Consider the following 21,944-nt stretch of genomic DNA (forward strand, 5'->3'; position numbering starts at 1 on the left):
GTAGCCCCTGTATTTTAAGGTCGTCTGAAATGTCATGTTTTCTACTTAGAGTAAACGGTAATTTCATACAACACGTGTCCATTTAATTTGCCAAAATCAATATTTAATATATTTCTACAATATCAGTTCCTTTAAATGAAATAATATATTCTAAATTCTCTCCATTTCACCACTACTATTAATAGGGCTCCAATTATCGCGCCTCCTTAAATCTCAAATACGTATCCGGTATTTTCTACACATGCGTTCAATACGTTCAAGCATGAGCAATCGTATGTGGCAAAATATTTGTTAAAATGAACTTTTCAGACGGAAAAAAAGAAATCGTACGATTACTCTCCAGAGTAAATTCCAAGGACCTGCCACGTTTAATTGACTGGATGAAAAACTCTGGTATTTAATAACCTTGGCATTAGCTATTTTAAGACTAAACCAACCATCCCATGTTCATGTTGGATTATGATGCTTTAACTGTATCACATTAGCAAGTCATTTTGTTTCTTGCAGATGAAGTGGATGATGGATTGATTGACAATCAAAAGGTTATACTTCAAAGTATTTCAGAGGATCTTAGGGCATGTCTTCCTTTGGAGGCTGTGCTCTCCTCCGAGTCCTTGGCTATTCAGAAGGTGGGTTACTGTAATTGCTTTCATTCCTCAACATCTTTACTCCGGGCCAAATGTACTTGCTGAGTGCTTGTATTTGGTGCAAGGTGTGTGTATTTTATTTTCAGAGAGGAATAAAATAAAAATACTCACACTTAAAATTAGACTTTTATGTAATTAAATGGGTATTTCACCCAAATTACAAAATTACGTTGGTTTCCTTACGCTCTGAGCAGTCTATGGACAAGGTATGACAACAATCCATGCTTTGGTTTAGTTTCCCTGGAACTGTTTCCACATGCTAACGGGTGTGGTACTAATCCCAATCAAGTCATGGGACTGTTTTTCACACATCTCCAAATAATCCAAAAGTATCTAAACTTGTGAAGCTGAACAAAGTCACAGATGATTTGAACACGTGTGAAAAATGTATTATCGGTCCCATGGCTTGAATGGGATTTGTGCCACAAATGCTAAAATGTTAGCATGTGGTAACTGTGCCAGGGAAACTAAACCAAAGCATGGATTGCTGTCATACCTTGTCCAGAGACTGCTTACAGTGTAAGTAACCAGTGTAATTTTGTAATTTCGGTGTACTATCGCTTTGACTATCACAAATGAACTAATTATGTTCATCATCAATTGATTATTCAGACCCAACAGAACCCCCAGCCCACACTGCATGTGGATGCTTTCCTGTATGACGAGGACACCGTGGATACACTCTGTGAAGAGGGCAAGATGAGCCGCAACTACTGCCTGAACTGTGGCACTCACAGAACAGCTCCCCTGGGTAGGTTTGCCTAGCATGGGCCTCCTGAGTGACGCAGTGCTCTAAGGCAAAGCAGTGCTTCAGGCGTAACTACAGACCCGTGTTTGATCCCAGGCTGTGTCGAAGCCAGCGGAGACCCATGAGGCGGCGCACAATTGGCCCAGTGTTGTCTGGGTTAGGGGAGGGTTTGGCCGGCCAGGATGTCCTTTTCCCACCGCGCTGTAGAGACTCCTTGTGGTGGGCCAGGCACAGGCACGCTGACTTAGTTCGCCAGTTTTACGGTGTTTCCTCCGACACGTTGGTGCGGCTGGCTTCTTGGTTAAGCAAGCAGTGTGTCAAGAAGCAGAGAGGTTTGGCAGGGTCGTATTTTGGAGGATGCATGGCTCTCGACCTTCGCCTCTCCCGAGTCAGTACGGGAGTTGCAGCGATAGGACAAGACTGTAACTACCAATTGGATATCACGAAATTGGGGAGGAAAAAGGTGTAAAAAGTAGAAGAAAAAAAGGTTTGCCTTGCCTGGTTAATCATTGTACTTGTTCTGAAGGATCATGCCATCTCACCAACAATCCAATTACCCAAAGCCCATCAATAATCATACTGAACAAAAATATAAACGCAGCATGTAAAGTATTGGTCGCATGTTTCATGAGCTGAAATAAAATATCCCATAAATGTTCCATAAGCACAAAAATATTATTTCTCCCAAATATTATGCACAAATGTGTTTACATCCCTGTTAGTGAGCATTTCTCCTTTACCAAGATAATCCATCAACATGACAGGTGTGGCATATCAGGAAGTGTATTAAACAGCATAATCATTACACAGGTGCATCTTGTGCTGGGACAATAAAAGGCCACTCCAAAATGTGCAGTTTATCACACAACACAATGCCACAGATGTCGCACATTTTGAGAGCATGTAATTGGCATGCTGAATACAGAAATGTCCACCAGAGCTTTTGCCAGAGAATTGAATGTTCATTTCTCTATCATAAACCACCTCCAACGTAGTTTTAGAGAATTTGGCAGTATGTCCAACCGGCTTCACAACCTCTACCTCATGTATGATGTTGTGTGGGTTGAGCGGTTTGATGATGTTAATGTTCTGAACAGTGCCCCATGGTGGTGGTGGGGTTTTGGTGTGGGTAGGCATAAGCTATGGAAAATGATCACAATTGCATTTTATGGATGGCAATTTGAATGCACAGAGATACCGTGATGAGATCCTGAGGCCCATTAGCGTGCCATTCATCCGCCGCCACCATCTCATGTTTCAGCATGAAAATGCACTGCCCCATGTCACAAGGATCTGTACACAATTCCTAATGCTGAAAATGTCCCAGTTATTCCATGGCTTGCATACTCACCAGACATGTCACCCATTGAGCATATTTGGGATGCCCTGGATGGACGTGTTTCACTTCCCGACAGTGTTCCACATCCCGACAGTATCCAGCAACTTTGCACAGCCATTGAAGATGAGTAAGACAACATTCCACAGGCCACAATCAACAGCTTGATCATGCAAAGGAGACAATGGCCAGATTATTATAAAAAATATTTTTTAAAGGTATTTATGACCAACAGTTGCATATCTTTATTCCCAGTCAAGTGAAATCTGTAGATTAGGGCCTAATTTATTTATTTTAATTGACTGTATTCCTTATGAACTGTAACTCACTAAAATCTTTGAAATTGTTGCTAGTTGCGTTCATATTTTCCTTCAGCGTAGATGTGTAAGATAGGGGTGGGTTTATAACCCTCATGTGGCAGCATTGTGTCAAATGAATGTTTATTTGAATGTTTATTTTCTCAGAGTTCATCTCTCACTCCTTCTCGATATTGGAGCTCCAGTTCCTATTCCAGCATGTCCTACCAGACCTGACTGGGAGACTAGTGGTGGATGTGGGTTCCAGGCTAGGGGCAGTACTCTATGGGGTAAATTACAGTTTGTTTTGGAATGAAAGGGAAAGCATGTATGGCATTGAGATGTATTGTTAAAGGTTATGTGACAATATTGCAGGAAAATGTCATGAATTCTTTGGTAAAAAAAAGTATTTACTCTTCCAGTCATCTGTTGTGCTTCAGGGGTACCTGTACAGCTCTGCAGTTCGGCTGGTTGGGGTAGAGATCAGTGCAGAGTTTGTCAGGCTTCAGAATATGGCTGTGGAGAAGTATGGCTTCAGTGACCGAATACAGGTAAAGCGATCATTAGTATAATTTTACATGTATTTATCTTGATCTTTGTTTTATGTTTTTTTCTCTCATTGTCTCACATTTCTGCAGGTCATCCATGGAGATATCAGTACTCAGGATTCCCTGTTACAGAATGCAGATGTTCTCATCATGAACAATGTGTTTGAGTACTTTCTACAGCCCAATGACCAAATGAAGTAGGTAAACCTTGGACACCACACAAGGGGTGTATTCATTAGGACATATCGTTTCCAAAAGTTTTCCAACAGAAAATATCATTATCCTATAATGCAGCGTTTCCCAAACTCGATCCTCAGGAACCCAAGGGGTGCACATTTTGTTTTTTGCCTTAACACTACACAGCTTATTCAAATGATCAAAGCTTGAAGATTATTTGAATCAGCTGTGTAGTACCAGGACAAAAACCAACATGTGCACCCCTTGGGCTCCCAAGGACCAAGTTTTGGAAACGCTGCAATATAGGATGCAGTAAGTGATCATTGGAAGATTTCAATTGCATACTCCTCATGTCCTGTCTCCTTCTCAAAACCAATTGGATGAGAAAGCCAGAGGTCCCGCCCCTCTGACCTTCTCCTCCAATGGGTTTTGATGAGGAGAGAGGGGTAAGGATGCAATTGAGATCTTCCTCATATATTGTATCTGGTAATGATGCTGTGTAGTACCAGGACAAAAACCAACATGTGCACCTCTTGGGGTCCTGAGGACGGGGTTTGGGAAACCCTGCTCTAATGTCTCTATCCTCTTGCTTTTGTAGAGCATGGTATTTTATCGTTCACAATTTCCGCAAGAAAGGTGCTCTATTGGTTACAGTTCCAAGCCTCCAGGAAGCACTTTCTTCACATCAGGTAAGTACTGAAAATGCCTGTAAAAACTTTCTGTTTTCCACACATTGAGAATTGAATGTTTCTATGATGTGTAACTTCAAGCATAATGCACACCTCTCTATTGCTGTATTGTGCTCCTCCTTCAGGGAGGGATCAACCTCAGCAAGTGGGTAGAGGAACTACCTCTGGATTACAACGTCTATCTGGGGAAGGACGGTGACCCGGACGCATTCAAAAGTATACGCCTGTATAGGGTACTGTGACCCTGAGTGAAGACCAAACATCCGCTCAGACTTTCTGTCCCTTGGATATTGACTTTCTGCTGCAATTGCAGATGGATTCTCTTATAGGACTGTGCCCTACCATATCATGTTCAAGGTATAACAATCTATAAAGATGACTGAGTGATCTGTGATAAGAAATCCCAAATATCACTCTGATAATGTTATGTACTTTACAGTTCAGTGAATGATTTGTCAGCCTTTTTTACAGAAAATGTTTGACCAATGTCTGAAATACTGGAGTAAATGAGTAGTTAAAACATTTGCCTGATGGTTCTTGTATGTTCCCCTCTCACCCACACTACTGAAACAGGAAGCATGGGAGGGTAGCATAATTACAGCAGAAAGTGGCTATTAAATGGCACCAGCTCTGAGGAACTTCTGTGTTGCCTTCTTTACCAACAGCATGGCATCACATCTCTTTTGCAGTGCTTTAATAGTGTTTCATTTTGGACTCTGTGGCAATTGTGATTACAACTCTTTGATGGATTTTGCACCTGAGGCTCTCTAACTACACCAGACAGGCATCATGTATGTGGGGCGGCAGGGTAGCATAGTGGTTAGAGTGTTGGACTAGTAACTTGAAAGTTCAAACCCCTGAGCTGACAAGGTCATTCTGCCCCTGAACAGGCAGTTAACCTACTAGGCTGTCAATGAAAATAAGAATTTGTTCTTAACTGTTAACTGACTTGCCTAGTTAAATAAAGGTAAAATAAAAAATGCAGTCATGTTATAGTAAACAAGCCATTAACGCCATTGTTGAACATTGGCCTTCAGTCACCATCAATATTCTGTTAATTGAAATATGACACAAGCCTAACTAAGGCTGCATTTACACAAGCTGACCTTTTTTACCAATCAGATAAGCTATTTTGCAAATAATTGGTCAAAATATCAGAATAAGGCTGCCTGAGTAAACGCAGCATAAGAACAAAGCACGTACATATTGGTGATTCATACCCCCTCATGGCGGACAGACGGGAAGTTGGATGCATGTGGAGAATGTTAGGCGCTATAATATGCATAGGCGCTATGATTATGATCACTCACTTAAACCTGTACAAAAGTTGTGTATCAGTTGAAAAAGTATGTTTTACCAGAACAGATATGCTATGTTTTACTATTAATTTGTATGATGCTCTGAATCAAGTAGTAACAAATCCCATATTGTTTCTCCACTCCTCTGAAGTTCAACGAAGATAAACATGATTGGAGGTGATGATGCGAGTGGCGGGATAAACAACCAATGGAGATCATATAGTCTTCACTCAAGCTACGCCCTCCTACGCGCTTTTCATCTGTGAAATAGAGCGGATCAAATTTATAGTCAACACGCAGTCCGTCCGCTGGTGAAGTGGGGCAGTCCGTTGACTTTTTTTTTATTTTTCTCCCGCGGATTATTGTTTTAATGTTACATAACCGATCCGGTAAATCTCTTGAAATTTTCCTCTAGTATTCGAAAATGTTCTCAGGTGGTTTAAACATCGAGGTTTTTAATTGCTAATATCAGACAGGTTCCCATTCATTGAGCACATTTTCATGTGAGTTGGTTGGAAAAGCGTCACTTTGTGTGTTACTGGAAGCGTGTGCCATTAACAAAGGCTGAATTTCCTCTTAAAATTGTCGTAGATTATCACGACCATTTTTTTTAAATGTTTGGGTTACTGTCCTCATGTCTGAGTTTATTGCGGATGAATACTGATTTAAAACTTTGTAATTACATGGTTTCTGGCTTTCTTTTCCCTCCTTTTTGAGTCTCAAAGAGGACAAATCGGGGACGAAGATAAAGAAAGATGCCGCTTCTCCACAGAAAGCCGTTTGTCAGACAGAAGCCCCCAGCGGACCTCAAACCAGATGAAGAAGTGTTTCTTTGCAAAGTCACACATGAAATCTTCAGGACATACGAGTACGTGAAGCTCAAATTGATAAATTCATTAACATTAAATAATGATCAATGTTAGTTATTAACTATTAAATGACCATCCAATTTTGGCTCAACTCAAATTAGGAAAGTTTAACCATAGTGACAGCAAACATTAGCTAGCTTGCTAATAAGCTAAAATCCACTGCAGTGCTGGAAGATGGACAAAGTACTACTTATTATAAACTAGTTGGTAAATCATGAATAATGTATTGTCTGGTTGACACCTATTTAGCTAGTCATCAGATGAAATGGGTCAGAACCGTTATTTCTATCCAGTTGTCAAACTTTGTTTGGCAGGTGTAGCCAGCTTGATCACCGCTAGTTTAGCGGCTACTATAGCTAGCTAGTAGTGTTGGAGCGACTACCATTTAACGTTACCAGCCGTGTTAACCAAGTATTTGGGCCTGCTAGCCAGCTTGAAGCTAGCGTTGCAAAATATCCAACTTGAGTCAACTTTATTTGACTAGGTTATAATTATTGCCGTAATTTACTGTCATATCCATCGAGTAACTGGATGGTTAATCTAACCAGTCTTAGAAGTTATCGGATGCTCTCTTAGATACTTTTACATAGTCCTAAAATGAGAGCAGAGCCGTTCGCGCACATCACAACTCGTCTTGCCTCAGTTCGCGTGTGGAACGTGGGCAGGCTCATTGTTGTGGGATTGTTTATAGCTAGCTAACTAGGAAGCAACATGTTAACTAGTGTGTTTATAGTGAAATATTTTAGCAATTTGTAACCCATAGCCTAGACAATTCGGACTTGCCTACGAATAATACTGACTTATTTCAAGGGGTTCTTAAAAGGTAAACAATTTTCACCCTGGCCCTCATTGCAGATAGATTGCAAGTTCCCATGTTACTGTACATTTAGTAGAGGGACAGTGACAGACATCTTTTAGTTCTGTTCATTATTTTATCACTATTTTGAAGATGGACTGTTTTATATTTGTGGTTTTGTTTTAAGGTAAAATTTCTTTGGAATTGTATTTAGTCAGCATGTGTGACCGACTGATCAACATGACTTTGGAAGACTGAGGTCCTATTGATGCAGAAACTGGAAAAGCATCTCAATATTTACAGTGTACACAGATGAGCAAGGTATATGTTGTGCAATTTAGGTTGTGTTATGTTTTTAATGCTGATTTGGGGTGAGCATTGGTTTTCGTTTCCTCCTATGATTATGTGGGCAGCAATATTTTGCATGTGTCCAGCCCAACATGCAAATTAGTGAGCAATTTCATGCCCTTAAACATTAGGGCCCTTGTCAAAAGTAGTGACGTTACACTATAGGGGATATGCAATTATCTGTACTGACTAGACTCACCCCGTCTCCCAACAAGTGACTTCTTTGAGAGGACCATCCTGTGCAACAGCCTAGTGTGGAGCTGTGCGGTGACGGGCAAGCCTGGCCTGACCTACCTGGAAGCTCTGGACTGTGAGAAGAGAGGTCGTCAGAGCCTCCAGAGCTTCCCCTCAGCCCTGGTGGTCCCCCTGCTGCACCTCACAGCCCTCACATACCGTACCCGGCTCCATGAGATCTGTGATGATGTGTATTCTTACGTCAAGGAGAGGTTCTTCCCTGGGGAGATTGTGGATGTTGTGACCCGCTCCGGTACCAGGTAAAGTGTTAATTTAACCACATGACCTCACCAAGCATCATCAGTTGTACTCACAATCTGGGTGTTCTGAGCCGCACCAGTGTCGGGTAATGTGTTGGTTTTATCCATATGATGACCTCCCCGACAGTCATCAGTTTCACTTTATTTTATACATATGACCTCATCTAGTGTCATCAGTTTCACTTCTAACCAGGGGTCTGATATCATTTGGTTTTATACCACCTTCCTGAAGGACTACAATGCCTTTTACGTTCTCTCCCTATGAGTCTCAGTGCTTTGATAGTTCCCGTATTTAGCCAAAGGAGTATTCATCCAATGTCTTGTGTTTATTTATGTTCACTAGCATTACCTTGGTGAATGTAGAGCCCAGCTCTTTGACAGTGAAATAATGTTCTCTGTAGTAAACCGATACATGGATTTTCGTCAATGTGGTTGAGAGTTGGCTATGACCTGTTTGGAGAGGGGCGCCAGAGGAGCTCTAATATAGAATTGTATTTGTCACAATGCGCCGACGACAACAAGTGTGTATACCTTACTGTGAAATTCTTACTTGCAAAGTAAAAAAATAAACTAGCATTAATAACAATAATGAGGCTATATGCAGGGGGAACAGGTTAGTTGCGGTAATATGTACGGTACCAGTCAAAAGGGTGGACACTCATTCAAGGATTTCTTTATTTTGACTATTTTCTACATTGTAGAATAATAGTGAAGACGTCAAAACTACGAAATAACACATGGAATCATGTAATAACCAAAAAAGTGTTAACAAATCAATCTATTTCTATATTTGAGATTCTTCAAAGTAGCCACCCTTTGCCTTGATGACAGCTTTGCACTTGTTGGCTGCTTTTCCTTCACTCTGCGGTCCAACTCATCCCAAACCATCTCAATTGGGTTGAGGTTGGGAGATTGTGGAGGCCAGGTCATCTGATGCAGCACTCCATCACTCTCCTTCTTGGTCAAATAGCCCTTACACAACCTGGAGGTGTGTTGGGTCATTTTCCTGTTGAAAAACAAATGATAGTACCACTAAGTGCAAACCAGATGGGATGGCTTGTCACTGTAGAATGCTGTGGTAGCCATTCTGGTTAAGTGTGCCTTGAATTCTAATTAAATCTGTGCCACCAGCAAAGCACCATCTCCATGCTTCATGGTGGGAACTGCACATACAGAGATCGTCTCTTCATCTTCTCTGTGTCTCATGAAGACATGGCGATTGGAACCAAAAATCTCAGTCTAATATCCATTGATCCTGTTTCTTGGCCCAGACAAGTCTCAAATCAAATTGTGTGTCACATTTCACCTTACAGTGAAGTGCTTACTTACAAGCCCTTAACCAACAATGCAGTTTTAAGAAAAATAGAAGAAAAACAAATAATTAAAGAGCAGCACTAAATAACAATAGCATGCACTAACGGTACAGAGTCAATGTGGGGGGGAACTGGTTAGTTGAGGTAGTATGTATATGTAGGTAGTTATTAAAGTGACTGCATAGATAATAACAAGAGTAGCAGCGTAGGTGGGGAGTCGCAATGCAAATAGTCTGGGTTGCCATTTTGATTAGCTGTTCGGGAGTCTTATGGCTTGGGGGTAAAAGCTGTTTAGAAGCCTCTTGGGCCTAGACTTAGCTTTCCGGTACCGCTTGCCGTGCTGGAGCAGAGAGAACAGTCTATGACCAGGGTGGTTGGAGTCCTTGACAATTTTTAGGGCCTTCCTCTGACACCTCCTGGTATAGAGATCCTGGATGGCAGGAAGCTTGACCTCTGTACTGAGCCATACACACTACCCTCTGTAGTGCCTTGCGGTCAGAGCCCGAGCAGTTGCCATACCAGGCAGTGATGCAACCCGTCAAGATGCTCTCGATGGTGCAGCTGTAGAACCTTTTTTGAGGATTATGGTCAGATTTGGCAAATGGAGGGCGAGCAAGAGCTTTGTACTTTTCACTCTGAGTGTGTGGAGTAAAGGTGGTCGAAGTTTTGTGGCTGCATATTTAACATGCTGATAGAAATTAGGTAAAACTGATTTACGTTTCCCTGTATTAACGTCCCCGGCCATTAGGAGCAGTGCCTCTGGATGAGTGTTTTCCTGTTTGCTTATGGCGGTATACAGCTCATTGAGTGCAGTTTTTGTGCCAGCATCGGTCTGGTGGTATGTAGATTATGTGGTCTATAGGGTAGATTGTGTGGTCTACAGCTTATCATTAGATCCTCTAGATCAAGCGAGCAAAACCTTGAGACTTCCTTTAGATACCGTGCACCAGCTGTTAACATGTATGCATAGACCCCCGCCCTGTGTCTTACCAGAGGCTGCTGTTCTGTCCTACCGATGGAGTGTATAACCCGCCAGCTCTATGTTCTTAATGTCATTGTTCAGCCACGACTCGTGAAACATAAGATATTACAGTTAATGTCCCGTTGGTAGGAAATACATGCTTTCAGTTCGTCCCATCTATTTTCCAGCGATTGAACGTTACCTAGCAGGACGGAAGGCAAATGCGCCACTCGTCGCCTGATCCTCACAAGGCACCCTGATCTTTTTCTGCGAAATCTCAATTTCCTTCTCCAGCGAATGCCGGGGATCTGGGTCTGGTCGGGTGTCGGTAGTATCTTCCTCCCGTCCAACTCATTGAGGAACTCTTCGTCCAGTTTGAGGTGAGTAATCGCCGTTCTGAAGTCCAGAAGCACTTTTCGGTCATAAGAGATGGAAGCGGCAACATTATGTACAAAACAAGTTACGAACAACATGAAAAAACAAACAAAATATCATGTTTGGTTAAGAGCCGATAAGACTGCAGCTATCCCCTCCGGCGCCATCTTCAAACACAATGGCTTCTCTTCTTGTTATTGGTGTACTTTTAATAGTGGCGTCTTTGCAGCAATTTGACGATGAAGGCCTGATTTCACGCGGTCTTATCCGAGCAGTTATTTATGTGTCTGTGACCTTTATTAGGGATGCAATCTTTGAGGCTGGTAACTCTAATAAACTTATCCTCTGCAGCAGAGGTAACTCTGGGGCTTCCTTTCCTGTGGCGGTTCTCATGAGAGCCAGTTTCATCATAGCTCATGATGGTTTTTGTGACTGCACTTGAAGAAATGTTCAAAGTTCTTAATTTTCCACATTGACTGACCTTCATGTCTTAAAGTAATTATGGACTTTTGTTTCTCTTTGCTTACTTGTGCTGTTCTTGCCATAATATGTACTTGTTCTTTTACCAAATAGGGCTGTCTTCTGTATACCACCACTAGCTTGTCACAACACAACTGATTGGCTCAAATGCAGTAAGAAGGAAAGAAATGCCACATATTAACTTTGAACAAGGCACACCTGTTAATTGAAATATATTCCAGGTGACTACCTCATGAAGCTGGTTGAGAGATGCCAAGAATGGCCAAAGCTGTCTTTCAGGCAATGAGTGGCTACTTTGAAGAATCAAACACTTATTTTATTTTTTTTGGTTACTACATGATTCCTTATTTGTTATTTCATAGTTTTTATGACTTAGAAAATAGTAAAAATAAAGACATTGTTGAATGAGTTTGTGTCCAAACTTTTGACTGGTACTGTATATAATTTCTTCAACTTCCTGAGTAGGAAATTGACTGACTCCTTCTGGACCTTACCCTGACCTAACATTTAGGCCTACCATCAGCACAACCATCTCAGAAAATCCCAGGGAGAGCCCTGATTGTACATATGTAAATGTATTTCTTGTTAGCTACTGTAGAGCAGCCAGGTACCCATAACATTAAGTCTATAGTTACCAGTCCTACTAAGGGTAGTCTTCTGCCAACATTATTAGGCAACAAGAAATATGCTTTGGCCTTTTGATTTGAGCAGTGTGGATGTCGCGCTCCATTGTGGGGGTGGATGGGAGTGTGCTCTTACTCCTGTCGTCCACGATCAGCTCCTTGGTTTTATTGACATTGAAGGAGAGGTTGTTGTTGTCCTGGGACCACACAATGTCTCAGACCTCCCCTCTGTAGGCTGTCTCCTCACCGTCCTTATCCTGTGGCTACTAGATTATAGAAGCCACTGGGCATATAGATCTAAATAAATGAGCCCTCTTCATTCCAAGAGGACATTGGTCAGCTATCATAAACTGAACTTTGAAAATAACACAACGAGATGGACCTAAGGCAGGCTCTGTGATTGGCTGAGCCAGCAAAAAGAGTTGTCCCAGACATTACATTATCACAGCTTAGCAGTAGGTAGCTGAGTGAGAGTATGCCAGACAAGAAGCAACATGCACCCACAGCAGGGGGGGAAGGGGGAGTAGGCCAGTGGTTTAAGTATTAGTGCGAGCATGTATTGTTACAAATATTCTTAAGTCTGGGCCTCAACAATGACCATTCTTTCAATTCTGCTACTATGACTATTGTTACAAGTACAGTTATTGAGCAGATTTAATAATTTTAAACAAGTTAATGAACTAGACCTAGAGCCTTTCACTGAATGAATTTAAGCTCTATGCTCGTGATGTTTAGACCCTACCCTACCTAGGCCCAATTTTCTAATGTGAAATTTAAGCCCTGGTCCTGCCCTAAATCAGAAATAACTTCCATTAGCTGCTCGTCTGTCTTGCGCTGCATACACTCTGTGCATGACTTGTGAGTATCCATAGCAACACCTCTGCTTGGTGACGAGACAGTGCAGTTAGCTGTGAACCAGCTACTTTAGTCACTCAACTCAAGGAACATTTTTATTTTTGGTAAAATAATCTCTCCTGTGGAGTCAGACAATGTTTTAGTCTTATTTAAAGAGGTTGAAGCACTTCTGACGCTATATGTGTATAATATGTACTACGCAGCAGAGCACAAGCAAATGTCTCAGCTTCAGAATGTTAATGATACATGGGTACTAGCTGTACCTTTTAGTTATTGATGGAAAAACAGGCCCTACCTGGCCCTAACCCACTGTATAATGTTGAGACCTACCGGGGTGGGGTAGCAGAGCTCTAACTGGACCTTTGAAGCCCCATGGACTTGTAATACAGGGGTTTTCAGTGATTTAGCTTTGTTTCCTATTTGCTATCTCCTACGTGACTTACCAATGTATTGGGCAACAAAACAAACACTTTCATTCAAGATATATTACACACACACACACACACACACACACACACACACACACACACACACACACACACACACACACACAGTTAAAGTCGGAAGTTTACATTTAGGTTAGTCATTAAAACTCGTTTTTCAACCACTCCACTAATGTCTTGTTAACAAACTATAGTTTTGGCAAGTTGGTTAGGACATCTACTTTGTGCATGACACAAGTAATTTTCCCAACAATTGTTTACAGACAGATTATTTAACTTAATTCACTGTATCACAATTCCAGTGGGTCAGAAGTTTACATACACTAATTTGACCTTGCCTTTTTAAACCGCTTGGAAAATTCCAGAAAATTATGTTGAAGCTTCTGATAGGCTAATTGGCATAATTTGAGTAAATTGGAGGTGTACCTGTGGATGTATTTCATGGCCTACCTTCAAACTCTATAGACCTCCACCAGTCTGGTTCATCATTGGGAGCAATTTCCAAAAGCCTGAAGGTACCACGTTCATCTGTACAAACAATAGTACGCAAGTATGAACACCATGGGACCACGCAGCCATCATACCGCTTAGGAAGGACATGTGTTCTGTCTCCTAGAGATGAATGTACTTTGGTGCAGAAAGTGCAAATCAATCCCAGAACAACAGCAAAGGAAGGATCGTGTGAAGATGCTGGAGGAAACGGGTACAAAGGTATATATATCCACAGTAAAACAAGTCCTATATCGACATAACCTGAAAGGCTGCTTAGCGAGGAAGAAGCCACTGCTCTAAAACTACCTTATAAAAGCCAGACTACGGTTTACAACTGCACATGGGGACAATATTGTACTTTTGGAGAAATGTCCTCTGGTCTGATGAGACAAAAAAAACTGGCCATAATGCCCATCGTTATTTTTGTAGGACAAATGGCCCGATTGCAAGCCGAAGAACACCATCCCAACCGTGAAGCACGGTGATGGCAGCATCACGTTGTGGGGGTGCTTTGCTGCTGTGAGGGACTGGTGCACTTCACAAAATAGATGGCATCCTGAGGGAGGAAATTTACGTGGATATATTGAATCATCATCTCAAGACATCAGTCTAGAAGATAGAGCTTGGTCGCAAATGGCTCTTCCAAATGGACAATGACCCCAAGCGTACTTCCAAAGATGTGGCAAAATGGCTTAAGGACAAAAAAGTCAAGGAATTGAAGTGGCCATCACAAAGCCATGACCGCAAACCTGACTCAGTTACACCAGCTCTGTCAGGAGGAATGGGCCAAAATTCACCCAACTTATTGTGGGGAGCTTGTGGAAGGCTACCTGAAACAATTGACCAAAGTGAAGCAATTTAAAGGCAGTGCTACCAAATACTAATTGAGTATGTAAACTTCTGACCCACTGGGAATGTAATGAAAGAAATAAAAGCTGAAATAAATCATTCTCTTTTATTCTGACATTTCACATTCTTAAAGTGGTGATCCTAACTGACCTAAGACAGGGATTTTTTACAAGGATTAAATGTCAGGAATTGTGAAACTGAGTTAATATATTTGGTGTATGTAAACTTCATACTTTATCTGTGTGTGTTTTTGCCCCCATTTTGTTTAACCAATTGCTGGTTATGACGTTGTCTCAATGGGCTCGGGAGATGCGACAGTCGAGACATGCGTCCTCTAAAACAACCCCCTCGTCACCTGCTTCACACTGTTCATTTCACCCGGAAGTCAGCGGAGGGCTCCGTATACCTCCACATTGACATGATTGGGTGGGGGTGGTATGGTCCTGTTTAAACAAGCTCACTTCCTTGACAACGTCTTTCACAACAGCTCTGCTACACGAAGTGGAAGAAGTATAAATGCCCTGACTTCTGCAGAGGCTGTATCGCTGTAAGTGCTGCACGGCCAATACAGGCATCGGATTGACCATGCAGCTGTGTTTTTCAATCAATTGAAATGTGTTTTGAATATTTCCTACAGGCAGCTATGTGAAATCCTGGATGTGCAGTCTCCCCACCATTCCAACGGGCCGGTCAATGGGCATGCCAAACTTCAGATGGAGGGGGACTTCATCGTCATCAGTGACAGTGAGGAGGACACTCCTAAAAGCCCCAAATCAAAGGCCACTGGGTCAGTCTGTAAACCAAGCTATTCAGAGCTGCATCTGAATATGCATCCTAATCCATATGGTCAAAAGTAGTGCACTTTATAGGGACTAGTGTGCCATTGCACATGCACACCAAGTCTTTGCCCCTGTTTAGTTTATTTGTTAGCATGGACTAATACCTTTTTGCCCCCCCCTGTCATGTTTAAAGCAAGACAAAGAAATCTGTCAACCCGTCTGTGTTCAAGTACAAAGTACGGCCCATCAAGGAAGGCAGTGTTCCCATATTCACCAAGGCTGGTCAGATGAGGTGAGACTAACCTACTGACTAACAATGTTCTGGTAGCTTGTATTGTTCTTATTCAACAGTTAATCCCCTCTGACTTTTTAAATGGAACCACTAACCGTTATTCCTGTCTCTTGCTCGCTTATTTTAGCCGTAAGAAGAACACGTTTTCACGAGACAGACTAAAGCTGCTGCTCAAACAGCACTGTGAACCACAGAACGGAGTCGTTATGATCAAGGTATTAAGATTGAACTTGAAAATATTATGAAATATGCCCGTTGGTGTGTGTTCCTTTTTAAGCAAAAACTCTTAAGGATCTTGTGGCCATTTGAATCAAGTAGGGCCGTCCCCGACTACAGAACCTTGGTCAACCAAAATGTGTCTTTTCTTTCGACCAATCGATTTGTAAATGTTAAATGTGTATTTTTCCATATAGACAGACCCTATGCGTTTTGTTAAATAAAATCCACTGTATGCATTGAGCTTATCTGATGCTTTAAGCTTACTGTTCGATGAAACAACACGCAAATGACTCGAAAGTGCCACAGATCTAGATAACTCAACCAGACCCAACCATTCTCTTCAAACTCCTGCTGGCTTTTACTCTCCTGAAGTTGCTTACAATAGGCTATACGAGGAGTCGGCAACCTTTCTCATGTGGAATGCCAATTTCTTACCAATTCTACCAATCTGCATGCCAGTTATGTTTTTCATATCAACATTTTTGTGGAACAGTTTCATTTATAATAAGTCTTCATATCTCAATCATTGTCATGTGATTAATAAAGAAAATTATACTTTTTAGGTTTAACATCCATTTAATCCCCGTCCCCGCAGGACATCTTTTGCATCTTGGCAGGCCGTCATTGTAAATAAGAATTTGTTCTTAACGGACTTGCCTAGTGGTTAGAGCGTTGGACTAGCAACCTTCCGGTTACTAGTCCAAGTTCAAATCCCCGAACTGACAAGGTACAAATCTGTCGTTCTTCTCCTGAACAAGCCGTTAACCCACTGTTCCGAGGCCGTCATTGTAAATAAGAATTTGTTCTTAACGGACTTGCCGAGTTAAAGGTTAAAAAAAATAAAGGTTCAATCAAATAAATAAATGAATAAATATGGCCAACTATGTAAAAAATAGCCTGCTTAAATCTAACAAATTAAACATTAAATTACATTTGTCTACGCATGGCCTGTCTGCAATGAACTGGAAACATTGTATCAACTATTAACTTGGCTCAGGCCTGAAGCAGGTGCTAGTGAACTTGCAACATTGTATCAAGTTTCCTGCACCAGTGAGCTTGGGACAGACACAGCTTGGGACAGACACAGCTGGGACAGACCCATTAATATGAGACTTGAAATTAAGCTCCGGTACATCCTGTTTCCATTGATCATCCTTGATGTTTCTACAACTTGATTGGAGTCCACCTGTGGTAAATTCAGTTAATTGGACATGATTTGGAAAGGCGCACACACCTGCCTGTATAATGTCCCACAGTTGACAGTGCATGTCAGCAAAAACCAAGCTGAGGTTGAAGGAATTGTCCGTAGAGCTCCAAGACAGGATTGTGTCAAGGTAAAGATCTGGGGAAGGGTAATAAAACATTTCTGCAGCATTGAAGGTCCCCAAGAACACCCATGCCTCCGTCATTCTTAAATGGAAGAAGTTCGGAACCACCAAGATTCTTCGTAGAGCTGGCCGCCCGGCCAAACTGAGCAATCGGGGGAGAAGGGCCTTGGTCAGGGAGGTGACCAAGAACCCGATGGTCACTCTGACTGAGCTCCAGAGTTCATCTGTGGAGATGGCAGAACCTTCCAGAAGGACAACCATCTCTGCAGCACTCCACCAATCAGGCCTTTGTGGTAGAGTGGCCAGACGGAAGTCACTCCTCAGTAAAAGGCACATGACAGCCTGCTTGGAGTCTTCCAAAAGGCACCTAAATTACGCTGACCATGAGAAACAAGGTCCTCTGGTCTGATGAAACCAATATTGATCTCTTTGGCCTGAATGCCAAACATCACATCTGGAGGAAACCTGGCACCATCCCTATGGGGATCGTGGTGGCAGTATCATGCTGTGGGGATGTTTTTCAGTGGCAGGGACTGAGCGATTGAGGCAAAGATGAACGGCGCGAAGTGCAGAGAGATCCTTGCTGAAGCCCAGTCGGAGGCCCTGAGCAGGTTAACGGGACAACGACCCTGAGCAGACAGCCAAGACAATGCAGGACTGGCTTCGGGAGAAGACTCCATGTCCTTAAGTGGCCCAGCCAGCCTGGACTTGAACCTGATCGAACATCTGGCGAGACCTGAAAAATAGTTATGCTGCGATGCTTCCCATCCAACCTGACAGAGCTTGATAGGCTCTGCAGAGAAGATTGGGAGAAACTCCAAATACAGGTGTGCCAAGCTTGTAGCGGTTACCCAAGAAGACTCAAGGCTGTAATCACTGCCAAAGATGCTTCAACAAAGTACTGAGGGAAAGGTCTGAATACTTACGTAAATGTGATATTTCAGTTTATTTTTAATGCATTTGCAAACATTTCTTACCCTGTTTTTGCTTTGTCTTTATGGGTTGTTGTGTGTTTGTTGAGGGGAATAAAACAAAAAATCAATTTTAGAATAAGGCTGTAATGTGGAAAAAGTCTAGGGGTCTGAATACTTCCCAAAGTGTGTGTGCGCTACTGCTTGACGACAAAAAAAATTTTGGGTCAACCAACAGCCTGTCGACTAATTTGGGTCAGCCCTAGAATCAAGGAACTCATTTTGCGCTCGTGTTGTTGCCAACAGTTTCTTATTTGTGTTTCATGCTTAGGCATCAACTGTTGCTAAGTACAAGTTGGCAGAACAGCACTTCTCCCAGTTTTTCCCTGACCAGCCGCCTGTGTTTGTCTTCAGTCCTCCTCCTAAGGGGCGGAGCAGGCCCAAGAATGATTCTTCTCCTCGAGAGGTGAGGATTGGCAATGTACTTGTCCCAAATGGCTCTACAGGTCCTGGTCAAGTCATACACTGTATAGGGAATAGGGTACAATTTGGGACACATCCCATATGTACACCCTTTGTTATGATTACTCAGCGAATATGTTATAACAATCTTATTATATTGTAAATGCTAACTTTTTGTTTGTCTTCCAACATGAATTTGCTCAGTACGACTTGTGACGAAATGTGAACCATTTTAAGAGACGATTGCGTTTAGATTATTTATTTTCTTTACTGTAGGCAGCAGAGGAAAAGCTTTGTCTGATGCAGCAGAAAGAGGAGATGATAGCTACGGGTGAGTCCAGTAGATTAGTTGGATATTAGTAGATAATTCTTAGCATGTTATCATGTAAGTGCAAAAAGTAGTGCAGTATTAGCAGTGCTAATGAGTCTGTGCCAAAAGATGTATGGTTGGGTTGCCACATTTCATCTATATATCAAGAATGGTGACAATGTTTTAATAAATCTGTCATGTTCAGAACATGAAAAGGCCAATCGGGAGAGGGAAGATGACCTGGGGGCCAAAAAGAAAGAGAAGGAGGACAAAGAAAAGAAGAGGGAAGAGATGAAAAAGATGTTTGAAGAGGAGAAGCAGAGGAGGAAAGACGAGAAAGAACGCATGAAAGTGGAAAAGGAAAAAGTACGTTACGATTAACGTTATTTTTGATCGCTGTCACTGGGTTTTTAATTTACATTTGTACACCATACAACGTCTCAGATCACTTAATATAGATTACACTGTATGGATCGTAATACTATATTGCAGGAGAGAGAGAAGCTGAAGGAGGAGAAGAAGAAATATGCAGAGAGACTAAAGATCTGGAGCAAACCCAGAGAAGACATGGAGTGTGACGACCTGAAGGTAAGCAGCCCCAACCTTAGCTAGTTTTTGTTTGGCCTTATCCTCCGTAATTGAAACGCTTACTTTTTCTCATTGATACAAGAAAGTTGGTGCTGTATAGGCAACTTCTGTGTTCGATATGAGTTGGCTATACAGCAGAAACTCATCTGCGTCCATGTTAGCCTTTTGTGTTTTAAGACACAAAGGTCGTGAAACATTGTCCTAAATGGGATCTCTAAGTTGGTAAGTAAAGTTAGCATGTTTAGGCCTCTGACTCTCCTCTATGGAACCATGTCCAGGATCTCCCAGCCCCTGTGCCGGTGGAGACCCGTCTGCCTGCAGAGCTGTTCGGAGATGCTCTCATGGTGCTGGAGTTCCTCAAAGCCTTCGGAGAGCTCTTTGACCTCAAGGACGAGTTCCCAGAAGGCCTCACACTCGGTGAGAAACACTGGCAAAACATTGTAAAAATACAATCACTGGTTCTACAACTTTAGGTTTATCACCCATGTTTGATATTAGAATATAGTTAATTGTGTGAAAGTTCAGTGACAGTCTGGTTTAGTGTGTGTTGTCAGGAGTTTTCTGACTGTTGGGCCTTGTCTGTGTGTTCCAGAGGTTCTGGAGGAGGCCCTGGTGGGGTCGGACCCCGAGGGGCCACTTTGTGAGCTGCTCTTCTTCTTCCTGTCGGCCATCTTCCAGGCCCTGGCTGAGGAGCAGGAGGAGGTGGCCCGCGACCAGGTGGCTGAGGTTGACGCCAAAGGTAGGGACAGAAACGGGCCTCGACAACGCTTGTTTACTGTCAACACCCTGTTTAGTCTACTTAACCGATCGTGATTGGTCACCAAATATACTTTGGTAGTGAGCAATACAAAGTTATCAATGGTGACATTTCACCCAGGCTGTAGGATTGACTGACGAATTACAAAGTTTAGCATATTGAAAAATATATAAGTTTGTCAGGGTGTGAATCTTCCTTGTTGTCAGATCTGAGTGAGGCTCTGGATGATGATGCGGACCCCACCCAGTCTGCCATCAGTGCTGTGGCTTCCCTGGCTGCTGCCTGGCCTCAGCTCTACCAAGGTGAGAGAAGGACTACAAGCTTTAATATAGTCAATGTTCATATACAACTACTCGCATATTTGTTTCTTTTGTACTGAGAGCCTGACTTTTCAGTGCATGTCTCTGTAGGCTGCAGTCTGAAGCAGTTGGACCTGGACAGCTGTACTCTGTCAGAGATCCTAAGGCTGCACATCCTGGCATCGGGGGCCGACTGCAACTCTGCCAATGCCAAGTTCCGCTACCAGAAACGTGGAGGATTCGGCTCTACAGACGACCCCTGTGTTGAGCTAAGGCTGGCCAACCCTGGGTTGCTCAAGAGGCTGTCCTGCACTGCTGTCTACGACCTGCTGCCAGGTGACACTGACACACACACACACACACACACACACAGACAGCCTCGTTAGTGCTTAAGAAAAGAAGCAGAACTGAAGAAGCTATCCCTTTTTCTTTCTGTGCCCCCAAGTGTTCGGATGTAGGCTACTAGTAAAGTTATCAGGCCTGTCAATCAGACTCAGGAAGAAAACAAGTTTCCCAGTAATATGGGTCGTATCTGGTGAACTGTTTGGTCTAGAAACACACCATTTAAGCTGTAGTAATGGTACAGCCACGGAGTTGACGACTATGCAAGCTTTTTTTTTCTCTAGGGTTCCTGGAAACAACGGTAGAGCGACGCTTAATCATTATAACATATCTAGCTTTTATGAGAATTCCAGTTCTCACTCCAAAATTATCACACTTCTGAGCCATGCTTGGGAATAAGTACTGTTGATCGAATTGAGTGTAATTTGTCTGGTGTTCTGTCCCAGGTGAGAAGCTGAAGATCCTCCATGCGTTGTGTGGTAAGCTGCTGACTCTAGTGTCTACCAGGGACTTCATAGAGGACAGTGCTGACGAGCAGAGACAGGCCAAGCAGGAGCTCAGGGAACTGAAGGCTGAGCAGCACCGCAGAGAGAGGGAAGAGGCTGCAATCAGAGTACGGAAGAGGAAGGAGGAGAAGTTAAAAGAACAGGAGATGAAATTGAAAGAGCTGAAAGAGAAACATGAAAAGCTGATGGAAGGAAGAAACGGCGACATGAGAACTGAAGAGATGAACACCAGCACTGAGAGCCTGAAGGAGGAACATCAGACTGAAGATGAGGAGGAGCAGACGATCAACAGGACAAGGAAGAGTAATAGCCTTCAGTCCTCTTGGCATACTACTAGCAATCATAGAAAGCGTTCACATAGTGTGACTCGATCAATTGTTGCGCATAACACTAGAATGCACATTTTGCAATGGAAATGTTCTATATTCTGTAGTCCAGTTCTATATGCATTGTCAAATATTTTCATCTCTGGTTAGTACCATATTGCCATTCTAACACAATCCTTTGATTTCCC

General features: G+C 42.5%; 2 protein-coding genes across 7 annotated transcripts in view; both read left to right on the top strand.

Moving 5' to 3' along the window:
- Positions 1–234: 234 nt before the first annotated feature.
- Positions 235–4,967, top strand: LOC135525653 (uncharacterized). The gene is made up of 8 exons (XM_064953401.1): positions 235–393; positions 508–629; positions 1,260–1,398; positions 3,196–3,317; positions 3,468–3,578; positions 3,666–3,772; positions 4,351–4,441; positions 4,567–4,967. The coding sequence occupies exons 1-8, from the start codon at positions 297–299 to the stop codon at positions 4,681–4,683; spliced, it is 906 nt and encodes a 301-aa protein (XP_064809473.1). The 5' UTR covers positions 235–296; the 3' UTR covers positions 4,684–4,967.
- Positions 4,968–6,007: 1,040 nt separating this feature from the next.
- LOC135525654 (bromodomain adjacent to zinc finger domain protein 1A-like) overlaps positions 6,008–21,944 on the top strand; it is a 39,466-nt gene continuing 23,529 nt past the window's right edge. For 2 of the 6 annotated variants that reach the window (XM_064953402.1, XM_064953405.1), the window contains exons 1-16: positions 6,008–6,128; positions 6,457–6,607; positions 7,968–8,246; positions 15,125–15,184; positions 15,275–15,424; positions 15,610–15,708; positions 15,836–15,923; positions 18,498–18,632; positions 18,905–18,959; positions 19,144–19,304; positions 19,431–19,526; positions 19,805–19,943; positions 20,119–20,265; positions 20,490–20,585; positions 20,694–20,918; positions 21,371–21,733. In XM_064953402.1, coding sequence (XP_064809474.1) covers positions 6,495–6,607; positions 7,968–8,246; positions 15,125–15,184; positions 15,275–15,424; positions 15,610–15,708; positions 15,836–15,923; positions 18,498–18,632; positions 18,905–18,959; positions 19,144–19,304; positions 19,431–19,526; positions 19,805–19,943; positions 20,119–20,265; positions 20,490–20,585; positions 20,694–20,918; positions 21,371–21,733 — 2,206 coding nt within the window. In that variant the 5' untranslated portion in view covers positions 6,008–6,128; positions 6,457–6,494. The other 4 variants (XM_064953406.1, XM_064953407.1, XM_064953404.1 and 1 more) reach the window with 3 other exon arrangements.

The sequence above is a fragment of the Oncorhynchus masou genome, chromosome 32, assembly GCF_036934945.1.
Source record: "Oncorhynchus masou masou isolate Uvic2021 chromosome 32, UVic_Omas_1.1, whole genome shotgun sequence".
NCBI lineage: Eukaryota > Metazoa > Chordata > Actinopteri > Salmoniformes > Salmonidae > Oncorhynchus > Oncorhynchus masou.